The following is a 14,799-nucleotide window of genomic DNA, read 5'->3' on the forward strand; positions in this document are numbered from 1 at the left end:
TATAAGTTGGTAGAGTACCTACTTAGTAAACAGGAGTCTTGAGTTCGACTCTCAAGAGCATTCTATTTTTCTGTATTTTTGTATTTTACCTTAGTTGTAACGGGTTATAATTGAACAATAGTTATGAATGATAATTAAATAAATTATAGGTACGTATGATAATTAGGCTTTAAGCTATTTGTGAAATTTTCCCAAAAATGGATCTCGGAAGGCCCAATGACTGAAAGCCCATCCACTACTTACAGTCGGATGTCTTGCTGAAGACGAATCAATCACACTTCTTCTCTTTCTTCTCTCTCTCTCTCACACACACGGAGCGAATCAACATGACGAAGCAGCAAGCTAACTGGTCTCCTTATGACAACAATGGAGGGTAATGTATAATGGAATTATCAGCGTCAATTGCTTCTTCCTCTTTTTATTTTTTTTTATTAAATTTTAAAAATTCATCTTTGCAATGTTGCAGAACATGTGTTGCGGTAGCAGGTGCAGATTATTGTGTAATAGCCGCAGATACTAGGATGTCTACTGGCTACAACATTCTAACTCGCGATTACTCCAAGATCATTAAACTGTATGTTCCTCATCTTGTCTCCTTTAATGTGCATTCATTTTCTGTACTTGTGCTGTTTTATTGCCTTGTCGTCAAGTCTCATTACATTCTTTATCTCCTTGAAATTGTAATATTCTGGATTATCCTTATTAATAGATTAACTCCATCTCGATTCCAAACTAGTTAGGATCAGTTATGTGAATCCTCGTCTGTTCTGCTTTACCTTGGTAACCTCCGTAATATCTCCGGCAAGATCAGATTTACTGTACATGTTATGGGTTCATCCATTAGCTTGGCTCAGATCCTGTATATGTGTAAAAAAGCTTAATAAATAAAGAAAAAAATAGATTTTCAATCCCGTAAATCACATGGACTGTGGTAGAATCCTGAACTCAAACCTTTAAATTCAAATCCTGAATTCGCCTATGATCTCAAACATATCTGTATAGGACATACAAGTTTCAAACACCAGATTTAGCGTAACTGTAACAACAATAACTAAGTCTTAAGAAAAGTTTGATGGAGGGTGTGGTCAAGGCTGATGAAGCTGGAATGAAGACCATGAGAGGCGTTGTTCAAAGCATTGAAGAGGGGAAAAAGAGTTAGGTGATTTCTTCACATCTACGTAAGCATAACTAGATAGAGTTACACCCTACCTGCACCGGTGAGAGGATGCAAGTCTATGAAATGATTGAGATGCTCCTTGGCCGGATGCAACTTTTATAAAGAAAAGTCCTATGAAAAGGAATGAAACTACTGTCATGGGCAGCAAAGGGGTTCATCTAATGGATGTGTGTGAAGTATGCCATCCTTTATTTTATGGAATTCCACTAGAAAACAAGAAAGAGTGCTACTAACAAAGTTGAGAATTTGTCTGTTCCTCCTGCTATGCTGGAATGCTTGTAATCATACCTAAATGAAGAAGATTTTTTTTTTTTTTTGATGAAGTAAGCAGGATATCATTAAAGGCATCGAGAAGATGCAAATAGATTACAAAGCAAAGTTTATCGGCTCATTTACATTGAAGTGCTACAAAACTAGAGAGCTGACAAAGTCCAAAAATACGTCAGAGTTATTGAGTTATTTACAGGAGAGAGGTTAGCCCAACTAAAAAGGTTAACCAAACATCTAGCCTTCAGGTAGCCAATTGTAGTTGATACACCATCAAAGCATCTACGATTCCTCTCGGTCCAGATACACCAAAAAATGCTAGCAGGAACCATAATCCATATTCTTCAGATGGTCTTGTCAACTTTTCTTAAGCTCCAACTTGCACATGCATCTCTGACAGATGATGTCATAGTCCATTTCAATCCAAAAATATTCAGAAACAAAATTTCAGATGTCCGTGGCCACTGGACAGTGCATGAGAAGGTGGTTAATGGATTCTGAATTTGACAGACACATGAAACATCTTTTGCTAGTTGGAAATTTCTTCTAATTAGGTTGTCTTGGGTGAGGCAGGCACCCTTTAGAGCCAACCAGCTGAAGCAGCTCACTTTAGGTGGAAGTTTTGTTTCCAAATTAGCTTCCAGGGCCAAAGATCAATCATCAAATTATTAGAGCAAAGATTAGCACACCCTGCCTTAACAGTGTAAAGGCCATCCTTAGAGTTGCCCCATTTCAGTTTGTCCCTTAGCTGAGAGTTGATTGAACATTTCTCCAGTGTTTTCATCATGTCAATGAACTCATCTACCTCCCAGTCATGCAAATTCCTTCTAAAAATGGGATTCCATGTGTTGACCTCTCTATTGTGAGCAACGAGAGAGTCTGGGTTATCTGCAATAAGGAACAGATCTGGGAATGCTTCCTTTAGTGTAGTATCCTCTAGCCATTTGTCTGTCCAAAACTTTAAGCTGGTCCCATCTCCAACCTGGAAGTATGTGCTGCCGAAGAAATCTTCCCGTAAGCTGTTCATGTGTTTTCATAGCCTTGTGCCATGGGGTGATCTCACATGTTTGGTGCACCAGTGGTTAAGTCTCCCATACTTGGCCGTGATAACCTCTTTCCAGAGACCAACATCATCTTGATTGAATCTCCAGTGCCATTTCATCAACATGGCCTTGCTATGCAAGGCTAGATCTTTTACACCAAGTCCACCAAGTGATTTAGGAAGTGTGACCTTGGACCATTTCACCAAGTGGATATTTTAATTGATGCTGTTGCCATCCCATAGAAAGTTCCTTCTTAATCTGTCAAGTTGCAACTGGACTTTTGCTGGGATGGGAAAGAGTGACATGAAGTAGGTAGGGATACTATTCAGTACACTATTGATAAGAGTTAGTCTGTTCCCTGCTTCTTCCATGTTGCCAACTTTCCCTCAAACTTCTCAATTACTGCATTCCAAATCGCAGTAGACTTGTGTTTGGCATCTAAGGGCAGGCCCAAGTAAGTGGCTGGAAAGGTGCCAGTACTACAACACATAATGCCAGCTAGTTCCATCAGATTCGGAACTATATTCACCGGTTATATAACACTTTTGATCATATTTATATGTAGGCCAGACGTTGCCTCAAAAAACATAAGAGTGAGATTCAGGTAGAGGACTTGCGACCTCTCAGCTCCACAGAAGATAAGTGTATCATCAGCAAACAAAAGGTGAGAAACAGAGATGGGAATACCCCTGTTGTTGCGAACAGTAAACCCTTCAAACCTTAGTAGTTGCTTAGCTTTGTCAACCATTTTACTGAGACCTTCCATAGCCAAAATGAAGAGGAAGGGGGAGAGAGGGTCACCCTTCCTGATTCCTCTATTTGGAGAGAAAAAACCCACTAGCCTCTATTAACAAGGACAGAGTACTTGACTGTGGTGATGCAGTATCTGATCCATCTAATCCATTTATCAAAGCCCATCTGCTTGAGAATTGAAATGAGATAGGGCCAGCTTAATTTATCGAAGGCTTTCTCAACATTAAGCTTGAGCTAGAGCCCAGCTTCACCAGATTTTATCTTCCAATCAAGAATTTCATTTGCTATGAGTGCAGAAGAGGAATTTGGAACATCATTACATGTGTGTGCCATGGATACTGGACAGAGAGACTACAGATGATTCGAAGGAAGGCTGAAAGAACTGCATATAAATTGAAGTACGGATGTTTCTAACAGTTCGCTATCTGGTGTTAGTTCACTGATGTATATGAAGTAGATGTTTCACACTTTCACTATACCTTTTAGCAAGTTTTCATGAACAGACAGGACAGATCTGCAAATCTTTTGCGCCCCTCCCTACAATTTTTCGTTGAGTAATGAAATTTTTGCTTACTTATCACCCAAAAATAAAGTAAAAAAGAAAACAACAAAAAAGTATCCCAACTAATAGGATTGTCTATATGGATCATTTGCTTCCATTATATTTTTTTCTTATCTAAGTCCGGATTGATGCCAAAAGTTTATAGTTCTTTTGAGATAACTTGTCTGGAGGTTTAGTGGTGAGGAAGAGATAATATGGAAGAAAGTATTATGGCAAAAGACCGGTTGGCCTAACCTCTGAAGCACATGAATCTGCAGATCGACTTATGGTGTTACTGTTTGGAGGAACATTTACAATTTATGGCAAGAATTTCAGAATTTAATTAAATTTGGAAGTAGTCAATGGAGAGAAAATAACGATGTGGAAGGATGTACGGTTGGAATATTCACTTTTAATGGTGACCTTCCCAGATTGATATGCTTTGCATTGAACAAAGAAGGAACTGTAGCTGATTGTAGAGTAGGGAACAGATGGAACCTCCATTTTTTAGTAATTCTTTGATTGTGGCCCGGCCCTTCCCCGGATCCCGCGCATAGCGGGAGCTTAGTGCGCCGGGCTGCCCTTTATCTTTGATTGGGAGATTAAGATAGTGGCACAACTCATTGGAAATATGGAAGCTTCGATGATAGATATCTGGAAGGCAAAAGAGAATGGGCTTTATACAGTGAAATCATGCTATAAAATATTAAACAGAATCGGGCATTTTTTTTTACACTGAAGTCACTGGTAAACTTTTTCAATTTGTTTGGGGTCAAATGGGTCATCGCAGCAACCGTTAAGAAGTTTCTTATTTGCTAGTTATTCTGCAGGGACAGCAAGGAGCTGAAAAAGATCTGGAGTTTATTCCAGGTTGTGTTTTTTGGACTACTTGGCAGAAAGAAACAGGAGATGTTCTGAAACAAAGCTGTATCTATTCATATGTTGAAGTTTAGATCTTTGTGTAATTTTGCTTCTTGGTGTAATCTAGCTTATATAAATATAATAATGAGGGTAAGTTGATTGAATTTATTAGATCCCTGCAGGAATGACAATGTTGTAATCTCTGGAAGTTGTACTGCCCAGCACTATTTTAGTGCTTGTGGCTTTTAGATTCAAGAAAATTTAACTTATAAAAAAGATATTAAACAGCACTGTAAGAGATAATCAATGGCCATGAAAAACCTTGTGTATTAAACGACACTGTAAGAGACAATCAATGGCCATGAGAAACCTTGTGGAAAAGTAAAGAATCTCCAAAAGTTGCATGTTTCACTTGGATTGAACTACATAAAACTTGTTTTAACTCAAGAAACCTGTAGAGGAGAGGGATAAGAATGTGTAGCAGATGTTTTCTGTGTGAAGATGCTGCGGAAGACTCAGAGCATTTATTTCTGCATTGCTGGTACGCTCGCAAACATGGGGCTTGTTTACCCATGCTTTGGCACAAAGCGGGTTATTGTAAGCAATATGGAGAACAATTTTACCGCTTGGAGGAATTAGAAGATAAAGAAGCACATTGAGGCAACATGGAGCACTACATCTGTGCATAATGGACAATATGGAGGGAAAGGATTCCAAATGTTTTGAAGGCAAAACATGCATTTCATTGTATAAAATATAAATATTAACAGCTTTTAGCGTTTTGGTGTAAGATGTGAAATTTAAAGCATTTTGACACCTTGCTGAGCTATATTGACTCCTTGTAGGAAGTAGGAAGTAAATCCTGCTTTTGTACTGATCCCCATCCCCCTCTTACTACTGTTCATATCAGTAAAATTTACTTATATAAACCAACACACCCCCTTCCTTGTTCTTAGATAGTATGTTGACAATATTTATGGGAAAGTCTATCCATTTAAAGCCTTGAGAGATTTGATTCTTTGTTTGTTAATTCTATTTGATGATATATAAAGTTTATAGGAGCCTACTTTGTAATACTATATGTAGAAAGTATTAGTTGTGGTGTGCAGCTGGTCTTATTTCTTCGCTTCTATGCTAAAAGTCATGCTAGGCATCCGTACCTATCTTTGGAAAAGGGGCTAGGCATGCTATTTTATTGCAACTGATTGATGGTCAGATATATCACCTCCTTCTATGGATTCTTGTGATAGGATAGAAAGAAATGATATTACCCATTTTGCAAGCAGAAATTTTTCTTACACCTTATATCACAAGTAGTTAGAGGTTTCCTCTTTACTATCTTTATGCACCTACTATTTTGACTGTAGCAGCCTTTTATATTAATTATTACTTTGTTGGTATGCAGCGCGGATAGATGTGTGATGGCCTCCTCTGGATTTCAGGCTGATGTGAGAGCTTTGCAAAAGGTTTTGGCATCCCGGAATCTGGTAATATGCTGACTATATTAAATAATCCTCTACTATGTGGATACTTCAATATGGAAAAATCTACTTATCAACAAAAACCGAAAAAAAAAAAATCAATAGTGCAGTTCTACTGATTTTCATTTTTTTTATTGTTGAGTTCTACTGATTTTCTGGGGTTAGGGTCTTATTCATTATGGGTTTTTATGTGGGAGTACTTAAGCCTGTGGAGAGTCAAAGCCTTGAGCTTTTATTCTCCTGACTTATTCCTTTGTGTCAGAAACACAAACTGTTTATAACCTGAGAAGTCTTAGAACTCTTCAATTTATGCTTATGATTGAGAAGTTACTCGAGTGTCTTAGACTGGCGATGAACTTGTGTATACTAGACAGGACACAGAGAGGAAAACCAAAACTGCTTGTACAAAACAATTGGGGGAGGGAAAGGGACAGGGGGCAAGAGAAGGGCAAGCTGAAGGTGCAGGACCTGGAGTGGCAGCAAAGTAGAAAAGAAAAGAGGAAAGAAGTAAAAGAATAGGAAAGGAGGGAAAGAAGGATAGCTTAAAGCCAGTTCCCCTCATTTTCAAGTCAAATCACCCATCTTCTTTGTCCCATGTTACGTATATTAAGGGATCAAAATATTATTGGAAGCCAAAGTTGATGGATGAGCCAACTTGACTATTTAGAGCAGCATACTTTGTGGGGTATAATATCTAAACGAGTCCGCTTTATTTGAAAAAGAAGGAAACAAAAGACTAATAGTGATGCCCTAGAGCTTATGTGTCTATCTTCCTCGTATCCTGTCTTGCAATTTAACAATGAAAAGATTCTAAATGAAGTCATATCCTCTCATACATTTATATGAAGATAAAACATGTCATTATGTCAATTGTGAAAAACAACAACCCTAAAATCGCTTGTTTATTAAAAATATTTTCAATGATAAATTGATACTTTTGTTTGACATTTAACATTTCATTATATGATTACTAAATCTTTAGTTATCCAGAAGAAAAACTTACCTTTTATTCTGCTGGAACACCCAATACATTGTTTGCTAATTACTCCTTTCCTGTAAAACATGTAATCACGAACAGCTAATTTGGAAGACTTATCTGTTGCAACTTATTGCTCTGTTTCTAAATTGAATATCTTCCTTTCGTTTATCTTTTATTAGCAACTTCCCTTGAAAGAAAAAACTTAATATACATTGCACAACAGATGAAGTTGTGGAGCACCCATTTTCACTCCACTCATAGAGTTCCTTCCCTAAAATTAAACTGTAACCTGACATGTAGGGTAGAGAATGATGTTGGGTAAAAGTTGAAAATGCTCTCAGGCACAGTTTCCAAAGCCTTTCTCTTTCCTACTTCCTAGGATTGCAGAGTTCCCTTCCGGCGTCCTCCATGGCCAGATTTCTTCCATTCTCCCTTAATCCTTAAATGTCAGTGATCACCTTACGTGTTCATTGAGCAATTTATGTTAATTTTCCTTTAAGCTTAGTCTAGTCCTTTGAGCTTTTTACCAACAATGAAGGAGAATATCATTTACTTTACAATGGGATTCAAATCCTACGAAATAGAGAGACGTTCAACCAATGCTGAAGACTAGTTTGAATGGACTGAAAGAGGAAGAAAGTTCATAAGAAGGACTACATTTAGCAAAAAGATGATGGTGTGGTTATGCGAGAATTTGAAGGAAGCTTCAAGGGAGAAAGGAAACTATGTTAAAATATATCCATTATCAGGGTCCACATCAGGGGGAGATCGGTCATTATCATACCAGAGGTGACCTTTAACTCAGGTTGGTTAGAAATAGAGACAAAGATTGAAAGGTTCATTAATAGTGGGACAAGAAGGAATGCCTTTAATGCGCATAGGGTGGTTGAAGAAGGATTAATGTACTCAAACACTGTCAGAAACCATAAATGGGCCAATAGAGAAATGAATGAATTTGAAAATTGAAATACAACAAGATGGAGGCATAATTCACATAACAGGAGACCAAAGCCACAATGAGGTTCTAGGCAGATGTCTGGTGGGTCTTATTTTAGAAGGAGAATCAGAAAAGGTAACCTTATCGGAGGTGTGTAAATGGACATCAAAGCTCTGGATACAAGCTAATCAAATCAACATCTAAGAAATGGACCAAAATAGTTTTGTTCAAATTCCCGTCGAAAAGGGCTGCTGAAAATGTGGTTAAGAATGACTGGTACTGGAAGAAAGATAAAGCTAAGCTCCAATGGTGGAATCCAATGGTAGGAACGATTCCAAGATACAAAAGGATAAATCAGATGTGGATTAGGTTATTAGGGCTTCCACTCCATCTATGGTCGCCAAAAGTCTTTAAAGAAGTGGGTGAAGTCTGTGGAGGATGGCTCGAGACGGAGGAGGAAACAGAACTCAAGAATCATCTGAAATGGGCGAGAATAAAAGTGAGAGGAGATGGAACTTCGATCCCTAAAATAGTGAAAATAGAGATCGAAGGTGTTTTGTTCGAGATTCAGGTATGGTGTGAGGAGCCGGTGAGGTCCAGTGATGGGGAGAACGAAGAAGAAGAGAGCTGCAACCAGTGGGTAAAAGAGAAGGTCTCATACCAGAGGGTAAATGAAAATAACCTAAGTACAGGGGGCGGGGCACATGGGCAGCTCCAACCTGTACAACTTTAAAACAACATGTGACCAGTCACGTGAGGGGCCAAAAACAAGTAAAAAGGCTGAGCTGAAAAGGAGTTTGGGCCGAGACTCTTTGGTCGTAGTAATATCTGAAGAGAAGAATTATTACAAGGCTAGCCCAACCCATAGACCTAATCCTTTTAATGAAGAAATAAAATCCTTACAGTATAGCCCAGTCAAGGAAAAACAGAATCTGACTCTGACGGAAGCAACCAGAGAAAACAATAGCAGTTACGAAGAAAAATCAGAAGATGAAGAGAAAGAAGAGACGGAAGAAGGCAGTGAAGAAGGAAATCAACAAAGAATCCAACTCGAGGTGAATGCCATAGCAGTCGTTACAGAGAGAGACAAGGAAGAAGAGAACTCAGAGAACTTTAACAACCTGCAATTGCATGCAACAGAAAACGATAGGTCTATGGACTGGCAATTGAAGAAGTCGAACCTCTCGACCAACAGGTCTTAGAGGAAGAGGAAGATTTGGAGTTCGAGGTATCCATCTGGGTACACCAGAATATTTTGAGCAAGGAATTTGGGGTGGACTTTAGTGGGTGTGAGCGAGAAGCAATGTAGCTGTTTATGAAAATAGACAGCACAAGACCAACAAAGGGAAATGAGTGACACAATCTATCCAGACACCAAAGAAAAAAGGAGCCAAGGAGTTAAAAGCCTTGGAACTCGGGAGCAACTTCAAAAGCAATGGAACTAGGAGTAAGGGGGGAGGGGGGTCTATATTGATTCATAATTAATGATTGTTAAAATCTTATCATAGAATGTGAGGGGGTTGAATAGAGTTAGGAAAAGGAGAGTGATTAAAAGTATGTTACTCAGTTGGAAAGCAGGGATAGTGTGTCTTCAAGAATCAAAACTAGAGGGGATATCAGGGACTTAGTAAGGGAGTTATGGGGCAATAGATGGGTGAAACTTACTCAATTAGAAGCTAGTGGGACAAGAGGGGTAATCATAGTAATGTGGGATGGTGGAGTATGGGAGGGGGAGGTGGTTGGTATTGGAGCCCATACTCTCACTTGCAAATTCTCAGGAAAGACTCAGGAGTATACATGGCACTGAGACATCTCAGTGGTGTATGCTCCAAATGACAGGAAAAAGAGGGAGGAAGTTTGGTGGGAGTTGGCAGGGGTAAGAGGTCTCTTTGAGGGGCCTTGGGTTGTCTGCGGTGACTTCAATACTCTGAGGTACCCATCAGAGAAGAGAAATTGTTCCCGAATATCAAGAGCAATGATGGACTTTTCAAGCTTTATTGAAGATATGGAGTTGGTAGACATACAACTAGCAGGTGGAGAATACACATGAAGGAAAGGAGATAGACATATAGCAACTGCCAGATTGGATAGATTTCTGTTTTCAGCTAATTGGAATGAAAACTTCAGCAATATAAAGGAACAATTGATGCTAAGAGTGAAGTCAGATCACTCCCCCATAATGCTTCAATCAGGTTCCTGGGAACCAGTTAAGGTATACTTCAAGTTCGAGAATTGGTGGCTACAAACTGAAGGGTTCTTAGGCAGAATAGAAGAATGGTGGAAGTCTTTCACCTATCTAGAAAAACCAGACTTCATTTTAGCCTATAAACTCAAAGCTTTAAAGGCAAACCTTAAGGAGTGGAGTAACACAATTGAAGGCAACCTAGCGAGGCAGAAATCAAACATCCTTAGTCAACTTGCAGAATTGGAGAAAGTACATGAACAAAGAGGTTTTAATGAGGTGGAAATTCTTTCAAAAACATCACTGTCCATAGAACTTGAGGAGATTGCAAACCGAGAGGGAAATAGCTTGGAGGCAGAGATCCATGGCCCTATGGTTAAAGGAGGGAGGTAGGAACACAAAGTTTTTTCATAGAACAACAAATGCCCACAGGAGGTACAACTATATTGACCAGTTGATTGTAGAAGGGGAGACTTTCCAAAGCCCAGAAAACATTAATAGGGAGATCACCGGATTCTATAAAAACTTATACACCAAAGAAGAGGAGTGGAGACCAACAGGCTTAAGCAGGAACCATCCAATGATTACAACAGAGGACAATTCAGTGCTGCAAAGTCCATTTGAAGAACAGGAAATCTGGGATAGTGTCAAGGCATGTGCAGGTGACAAAGCACCTGGACCTGATGGGTTCTCAGTGGTTTTTTTGAACAAGTGTTGGGAAGTGATCAAGGAAGATGTGGTAGCAGCTGTCCAGAACTTCCATAGCCAAGATGTATTTGAAAAAAAGCATGAATGCCACCTTTGTGACTTTGATTCCTAAGAAGGTGGGAGCCAAAGAATTAAGAGACTTTAGGCTATATACAAGATCATTTCAAAGTTACTAACTGAGAGACTCAAAAAGGTGATCAACAAATTGGAGGCAGACAGATCATGGATGCAGTTCTAATAGCTAATGAATGCATTGACACAAGGAAAACAACCAAAGAGCCTGGTATACTTTGCAAGTTGGACATTGAGAAAGCATATGACCATTTGAACTGGAAATACCTTCTTAATACACTAGGAAGGATGGGCTTTGGAGGAAGGTGGATTGGTTGGATATGATACTGCGTCTCTACAGTAAGCTTCTCAATTATGATCAATGGTGCACCAACTGGTTTTTTCCCTCTCAGAGGGGGTTGAGACAAGGGGATCCCCTTTCTCCTTTTCTGTTTATTATTGCCATGGAAGGTTTGAATGACTTGTTAAAGGTAGCCCAAACAATTGAATGGATTAGAGGATTTAAAGTGAGTATTAAAGCTGGTAGCAACATCCGGATATCACACTTGCAATATGCTGATGACACTTTAGTGTTTTGTGAAGCTGAGAAAGAACAAGTAAAGATATTGAGGGTGATTTTCATTTTATTTGAAGCAATATCTGGGCTACACATTAACTGGCAGAAAAGTTTCATCTACCCAGTTAATGAGGTACTATAAATCCAAAGATTGGCTAATATCCTGGGTGGGAAAGTAGAGGAACTACCAACTAGAGGAACTACCAACTAGAGGAACTACCAACTAGAGGAACTACCAACTGTATACTTGGGGATGCCTTTGGGTGCAAAAAGCAAGGCAAGCGGTATATGAAATAATATGCTGGAGAAATGTGAGAAGAAACTAGCAAACTGGAAAAATCAATACCTATCCATGGAGCGTAGATTGATTCTGATCAACTCAGTACTTGATGCCATGCCTACATACATGATGTTCTTATTCCCAGTTCCAGTTCTCCTTCACAATTTCAGTGAAGTCTTTTTATTAATATACAAAATTATTACCTTCTCAAAAAAAAAAAAAAAATTAAACTGTAACCTACACCTGACGTATTCCCTAAATGTACACAAAATGTTACACATTTTGTGCTTTTCTCTTAATGTTTGTGCTACTAGGGGCAGGTCATCTAACTTGTGCAGAAGAGAAGTATTATGTACTTCAATTTTATGGGGCTTAAATTTGAAATGGATATGCAATATTAATTATTGAAATCATCTGTATTTAGACTTCAGGATTTTAGATATTTATGGAATTGAGAATAATATTCAGCTGTTTGTTCTTGGAAATAGATCTATCAGCATCAGCACAACAAACAGATGAGCTGCCCAGCAATGGGTCAGCTACTATCGAACACGCTATACTACAAACGTTTCTTCCCCTACTACTCCTTCAATGTTTTAGGTGGCCTTGACAGTGAAGGTAACTTTTTACGAGGTGGAAATGATGTCTTAAGGTTCTTATTTTGATTCTTGGCTGATAAAGAAGCTTATTTGCATTTCATCCTGAAAACCTTGTAGGGAAGGGGTGTGTTTTCACATATGATGCTGTTGGATCCTACGAGAGGGTAGGGTACAGTTCTCAAGGTTCAGGTTCAACTCTTATCATGCCTTTCCTGGACAACCAGCTAAAATCTCCCAGCCCTCTCTTGCTGCCTGCCAAGGTCTGTTCATTACTGAACTTGTCAGATTTTTGTTACATAGACAAATACTTTCGTGGCTTTTGATTAAAGAATTTATTTCTTGGTTTAATTTTAGTGACCAACATTTGTTTTGTTTCTGGAAAACAATTGTGTGTTTGAATTTTGATATGGAGTTGGTTTTTGGTTAGGTTGGGGGGCAAAGTGGTGTTGGGTTGGGGAAAATATTACTGAAGCCCTAAAGAGTCTGCTGAGATATTGGCATGGGTGAAATTAATAACCTGCTTTAGATACTGCTACACTGAAGATACTACTTCATGTATATTAGGATAAAAAGTTATCAGGTCGAAGGATAAAAAGATTCAACTTGGCCAAAAAAAATTTTAGTTAGAAAATGATGAAAATGCGCATTCTCCAAGGAAAAAAAATGATCAGGTTGAAATAAAAAATAAAAAAAAAGGTTACAACTTGGCCAAAAAATTGGAACAAATTTGTATTTGGAAAATGATGCCCTCTCCTTGAAAAAAGAAACTAGAAATAAATAAAAGGGTAGGCGAGCGGTGGGTCCCACACACGTCTCACATGTTCTGAGAGGAAAAACAAGTCAAGTTTTATTCACTTGTTTTCAGAAATCAAACCAAGTTGATAACTAAAATGTTTATTTTAAAAGCAAACATGACCTTGTTAAGTTGGGTAGAAATTAGAGAAGGGAAAGAACAAAGAGGGAAAATTAGAAGTAAGTGATTTTCTTCTCTCTTGTTTGGAATCAAGAAAATGGGATAATTGCTTATAGTTTTAAATTCTAAGTCTCCCTTCCTGTGAGGGAGAGAACTACAATTTTTTCTCTGTTCTAGGAATTGGAAATGTTTCTCACTTTCTACTCTTTACATCTGGGTATTTCATCCAAAGAATGAGGAGAAATGAAAAACATGCTCTCTGTCTAATAAAAGCTTCCATGGTCTGCACAGGATGCTGTTACTCCGCTTTCTGAATCAGAAGCCATTGATTTAGTGAAAACATGTTTTGCTTCAGCAACTGAAAGGGATATATACACCGTAAGTCAATAATGTATTCTGCTTTTATGTAGTGGTTTGGTGGTTTCCGTGAGGTCTTGTTCAAGATGATTACGTAGGAGTTGATTTATCATCCATTTTTTCAGAACGCGTGCTTCTGTTTTGCAGGGTGACAGGCTGGAGATAGTCATATTAAACGCGAATGGTATTCGTAGGGAAGAAATGGAGCTCAGAAAAGACTGATTTCTCACGCCTTGTTTTGGCGGTTCACGTCTGAACTGATTTGAAAGACCAGAAAGCATAGCTCGTGAATTCCTGGAGGATTCATTGTATGGCTATTGACATCAGTTTATAATTCAATTACGAATCAATGTGGTATAAATCTTAGTTTCTTATTAAGTGCAAGTGTTTGCTGAATGATGAAATTTAGCAGTTTAAACTTATTTGGTTTGAAAAACAAGGTAAGAAGCTCAGAGGGGTAGGTGGGATTCATCGTTAGTTCTGAGTGAAGATGAGTCCTGTTTCAGTGATCTATGATCAGAAAAGGAACTTTGCAGCTCTAATTGGCTTGCTTTATAACAGCGGGGGTTTATACCAAACTATATTAACTCACTATGGTTAATTAATTTAATTAGATGAGAATGCATATAATTTACAATGATTAAATGATTGAAGTCCATATGCAAGATACATGTCATGTATCTATTGGTTTGGTTTAAACACCCGGCGCGGGTAAGTTTTTACCCTTTCTCTTCTAATTATTATCGTGCTAAATCGATAGTTTCTAAGGTTGATTAATCTCTTTTCAGAAGTGATAAGCCATCCTGAAAATTTAGGAGTTTAGTGATGGTTTCCCTGGCAATTTTTGTTGGTTGATTTGGTTGAGCGCATGCATGCTTGTATGTAATGTACGAGTTTCAAAGGGTGATTGGTCGGGGAACTCTCCTAATTTGTTCACTAATTTGAGTGGGGAAGAGATAAATGCTTATTCTTCACATTTGATGAGCTTTCTTCTAAAGTTACTAACTCAAGAAATGATTTTTCTTTTAAATTGATGAGCTTTCTTTTTAGGTCACCTACTCAATCGGCCTTGAACGAAATCCAAGCGGCCAAA

General features: G+C 38.4%; 1 protein-coding gene across 1 annotated transcript; it reads left to right on the forward strand.

Moving 5' to 3' along the window:
- Nucleotides 1-215: 215 nt before the first annotated feature.
- LOC104214016 (proteasome subunit beta type-1) lies at nucleotides 216-14,351 on the forward strand. Its single transcript, XM_009763610.2, has 7 exons — nucleotides 216-373; nucleotides 467-574; nucleotides 6,048-6,129; nucleotides 12,326-12,455; nucleotides 12,554-12,696; nucleotides 13,641-13,727; nucleotides 13,854-14,351. The coding sequence occupies exons 1-7, from the start codon at nucleotides 327-329 to the stop codon at nucleotides 13,926-13,928; spliced, it is 672 nt and encodes a 223-aa protein (XP_009761912.1). The 5' UTR covers nucleotides 216-326; the 3' UTR covers nucleotides 13,929-14,351.
- Nucleotides 14,352-14,799: the final 448 nt, after the last annotated feature.

This window comes from Nicotiana sylvestris, chromosome 2 (genome assembly GCF_000393655.2).
Source record: "Nicotiana sylvestris chromosome 2, ASM39365v2, whole genome shotgun sequence".
Lineage (NCBI taxonomy): Eukaryota > Viridiplantae > Streptophyta > Magnoliopsida > Solanales > Solanaceae > Nicotiana > Nicotiana sylvestris.

Coding starts and splice junctions, on each gene's coding strand:
- LOC104214016 (XM_009763610.2), top strand. CDS start 327: ATGACGAAGCAGCAAGCTAACTGGTCTCCTTATGACAACAATGGAGG. Junction 374..466: donor CCTTATGACAACAATGGAGG/GTAATGTATAAT, acceptor GCAATGTTGCAG/AACATGTGTTGCGGTAGCAG. Junction 13,728..13,853: donor CTGAAAGGGATATATACACC/GTAAGTCAATAA, acceptor TCTGTTTTGCAG/GGTGACAGGCTGGAGATAGT.